This window comes from Carassius auratus, chromosome 10 (assembly GCF_003368295.1).
Source record: "Carassius auratus strain Wakin chromosome 10, ASM336829v1, whole genome shotgun sequence".
NCBI classification, from domain to species: Eukaryota; Metazoa; Chordata; class Actinopteri; order Cypriniformes; family Cyprinidae; genus Carassius; species Carassius auratus.
In genome coordinates, this window is record NC_039252.1 from 16,231,076 (window position 1) to 16,235,721 (window position 4,646).

Genomic DNA, 4,646 nt, shown 5'->3' on the forward strand with positions numbered 1-4,646 from the left:
TGATGGGGTGCTGCGCCAGATGACCTGGCCTCCACAGTCACCGGACCTGAACCCAGTCGAGATGGTTTAGAGGTGAGCTGGACCGCAGACAGAAGGCAAAAGGGCCAACAAGTGCTAAGCATCTCTCCGGGAACTCCTTCAAGACTGTTGGAAGACCATTTCAGGTGACTACCTCTTGAAGCTCATCAAGAGAATGCCAAGAGTGTACAAAGCAGTAATCAAAGCAAAAGGTGGCTACTTTGAAGAACCTAGAATATTACACATTTTTAGTTGTTTCACACTTTTTTGTAATGTACATAATTCCACATGTGTTAATTCATAGTTTTGATGCCTTCAGTGTTAATCTACAATTTTCATAGTCATGAAAATAAAGAAAACTCTTTGAACGAGAAGTTGTGTCCAAACTTTTGGTCCTGCACTGTATATATTATATATATATATATATATATATATATATATATATATATATATATAATTATTATAAAAAAATGTATTAACTTTTACTGACCCAAAACTTTTGAAGGGAAGTGTGTTATACATAAATAATTATTCATAATATATATAATTTATTTTATAGCATGAAATAAATCTGTGTTCTTCTACAAAGCTTTCTTTTCAAATTTTGTTAATTTTTAGTTACATGATTTTGCCAGTTTTTTTATAATGCCACTTTTACATGATCCCTCTTGGGGGGTTTTGCTGTTGTTACAAAAATAAACCGACTAATTAGTGACACTTGAAGCAATTAGTTACACCATCATTAATCTCACATTTATCAAGTAAAAAGTGATTATGAATATATTTCCTCTAAAGACTATTTAGATACCGTATACTTTCCTTTTTAATGACATCTTTGGGGGGGGGGGGGTTTAACCTATATATTTCCCAAAATGTTCTCAAGTTCACATTCAGTGTTCACAGTAACCTTGGACTGTGAAGCAGAAGCAAAAATTGCAAGGTAGACAACAGCATCTGCGTTATCCACAAACTACAGCATCATTGTTGCATGTAAGTATAGAATTAAGACAATAATTGTAACATGTCAATTGTAGATCTTAATAGATTTTGTAGATTTCTGGTTGAATGTCATAAAGGCTTATGCTCTCAAATGACAGGTAATTTGTACAGCAAAGACTGTTTATGACTGTTTCTCACAGGTATTTGGTTTCTCGCCCACTAAGAGTAGAGCACACTGCAAGGAAGCCAAGTCGTAAAAAAAGGACAGCCATGCAAAACACCAGCAACTCCATCATTCAGCCTGTAGGATTTTACATTGTTGCACTGAGTTCAATGCCTTACAGTAATATCTATGTCATGTTCCTCACTCTGCTTTATGTGATCACAGTCATGTGCAATGTCTTTCTGATCACCATCGTTTTCTATGACCACTGTCTTCATGTCCCAAAGTTCATGGCTGTTGGTAATCTGGCTTTGGTTGATATTGTACTCAGTACCTCTCTTGTGCCTGGCATGATCAAAACTTACATTGTTCAAGACAATTTTGTGCCATTTAAACTGTGCCTTGTTCAAATGTACACTTACTATACTTTTTTATCCCTCGAAATATTTTCCTTATGTATTCTCTCTTATGACAGGTTCATTGCAATCTGTTTCCCTTTAAGACAAGAGGATATAAATACAAACACCAAAATGGCTTATATAATCAGTGCAGTTTGGTTCTTTTGTATTGTTATAGTTCTCTATGCTGTTACATCCATTCCATCTCTGTCCTTTTGTGGCTCTCTCAAGGTCAACAGCTATTTTTGTGATTATGCTCCTGTTTTAAGAATCGCTTGTAGCGATACAACATCCCAGTGGAATTTTGCAACTGCTTTAACTATAATATTCAATGCTGGACCTTTGATTTTTATTTTCTTGACCTACATGGGTATTCTGACCGCTGTGTTCAGAATGAAAAATAATCAGAGCCGTTATAAGGCGCTGGCCACATGCTCAGAGCACCTCATATTAGTGACCCTTTTCTTCATTCCTATTGTAATCATCTTCAGTCTTGGATTTTTTGGAATTATTATAAACTCAAATGTAAGAACAGTGTGCTTGTCTCTGTCATCCCTTCTCACACCCTGCATCAATCCCATTCTCTACTCACTGAAAACTAAAGAGATTCGAAGCAGGATTCATTCATTGGTAACCCAGAGACTGTCTGTTCATCCTCTAAAAATACACATTAATGTACAACATTGAGATTATTTATACTCTTATTCTGGAGGCTTTCTGTGTTGCTTCCTGTATTATCTTGTGGTCATTTGAAAAAGCTTTTTTCAATAATAAATGTAAATCTGCTGTTAACTTTGTTCAGCTTGCAGGATTTAGTCATAAAGAACACATGTATTTTGCATCATTTCTACTGTATTCAGACAGCTTTTGTTTAGCTCTTTTACGTATAATTATTTATAATTGGATTTAATTTATTTATTTTATATCTTCAAATAAATCAGTGGGGTGTTCTAGAAATATTTTAAAGCTTTTCTCTGTAAATTTGAGGTTTTTAGCTATACGATTTTGCCAATTTTTCATAATGCCTCCTCTGCATTTTCTCTCTGAGAGTTTTTATTGTTGTTACAAAAATCTAAACAAAAATAAACAGACTAAATAGTGTCACTAAGGAAATTAATTACACCATTAATCCCACTTTCATTAAGTAAAAAGTGACTGTTTAGATAACGAGCAATACTTGCTGGCAGACACTTCTAACTGTTTACTAAAATGTTACAAAGCAATCATGTATTCTGCTTTATTAAAGCTTTAACCAGGATAAAATCGTATATCAGAAGCTGAGCAGTAGCATTTACAAATAACAGCATAGATAATGCTGGGGTTACACCCCTGCTCTTTTTCGAAGGACATCTAGGGATTTTTAATGACCATAGAGAGTCAGGACCTTGGTTTAGCATCTCATCCGAAGGATAGTGCTTTTTACAGTGAAGTGTCCCCATCACTTTACCAGGGAGTTTGGACCCATACAGACCAGCACCCCGTGCTGGCCTCATTAACACCTCTTCCAGCAGCAAGCTAGTTTTCCCAGGAGGTCTCCCATCTGGTACTAACCAGGCTCAAACCTGCTAAGCTTCAGTGGGCAACCAGTCTTGAGCTACAGGGTGATAATTGCTGCCGTTTTCAAAGCTAATTAACTGCATAAACAGTTAAAATTGGATTATGAGGTTGATAACATAAGGACTGTGAAAACTTAAGGTAAATGTCTACAATGTTGTGTTTGACTGTTTCTTCACAAATCATAATGATTCTCAAATGAAACAGCAACAGCTTGATATCTTTAAATGTATTTATTAAAAGAAAGAAAGCGATATGTTTCAGGATTTAAGTCATTTAACATATCCATTTAACATAGCTGTCTTCCTCCATCACATTCATGTCTGGTATTTACTGAATCATACAAGATTGTCTTATATTTTAGAGAAGTGTGAACTGTTTTAGTTCTTGTTAGGCTTATTTTTGTGCTATCGCCTATGCAAAGTTGGTGCAATAAAGTAACATCATAGTTAACAATTACTTGTATATGTAATGTATTTTATATTATTTAGGCACTTATAAGCTATAGTTTGACAGATAGTTTTAATTCAACATACTAATATAACGTAAAATTTTCTTATAATGATTTATTTTTAACTTCTTAACAGCTCACCAGGCTCTTGATGATTTAATCTATGCCATCTTTTGGAATATCTGAAGCATGTACCATAGTTCTTAACTGTAGCATTTATTATAATAATACTAGCCAGGCCAATAATGACTTTTTTTATTTTTATTAATCAATATATAATCTGTTATGAATAAACAACTACCTACAACCAATAGCTACAACATGCCACAATCTTAGCCTAATATGAATCTATAGGGAAAAATATTTTTCCTTAACAGATTATCTAATAGAAATTCTACAAGAAGTTAAACTAAATTTTACACAAAAAAATAAGCCTGACAGTTTTCTCCTCTTTTCATAAGCCTTTGAAAATTTGTAGCATTTTTAGATATTGTTCAACTTTCTCCATAGCACTTTAAGTGTCTGTTTATTCAAATACATCACATATTCGACCATCAGCTTCACAACAGGAATCACTCTTCTCTAGTGAATATTGTGGGGGGGGGGTACTTGCTAGTTTTGGCTATGGTGGGGGGTTGTATCCCCCCTATCTCCACCACAAACAACACCCCTGATCCCATCCTCAACTTACTGAAATCTAAAGAGATTCATATGTGGATATAGGTTTCCTTGTTAACCCAGAGACTGTCTGCTCATCCTCTAAAACACAATCATGCACATTAATGTTCAACATATCTCTGTTTCAAGTGTAAAGTGCTAAAATTAGTTGTCATGTTATCTTGAAGGTTTTCTGTGGAGCTTCCTGTATTATTTTGTGGTAATTAAAATGCGTTGTAAATCATACTGTTCATATAAATCTCCAGTTATAGATTTGCTAAACAGTTGCTTTCAAACATCCTTTAAGTTATGTAAATCTCCATGTAAGTTCTAAGAGTACTATGTCTTCTTTTTGAGTTTAGGGAGATCAATTAACTTGCTCTAAGGACAAACAATGCTGTGTTTACATTGTGTCTCCAGTAAGGTCCTTAACCCTGAACCTCATGAGATGAGAGAAGCCTGGGGC

At 34.7% G+C, this 4,646-nt stretch overlaps 1 protein-coding gene across 1 annotated transcript; it reads left to right on the top strand.

The window, feature by feature from the left end:
- Positions 1-1,164: 1,164 nt before the first annotated feature.
- On the top strand, positions 1,165-2,205 carry LOC113109493 (olfactory receptor 10A2-like). Its single transcript, XM_026273047.1, has one exon. It carries the CDS (start codon positions 1,228-1,230, stop codon positions 2,203-2,205), a length of 978 nt encoding a protein of 325 aa, XP_026128832.1. The 5' UTR covers positions 1,165-1,227.
- Positions 2,206-4,646: the final 2,441 nt, after the last annotated feature.

Excerpts from the sequence above, each read along its gene's own strand:
- LOC113109493 (XM_026273047.1), top strand. The coding sequence starts at position 1,228 with ATGCAAAACACCAGCAACTCCATCATTCAGCCTGTAGGATTTTACATT.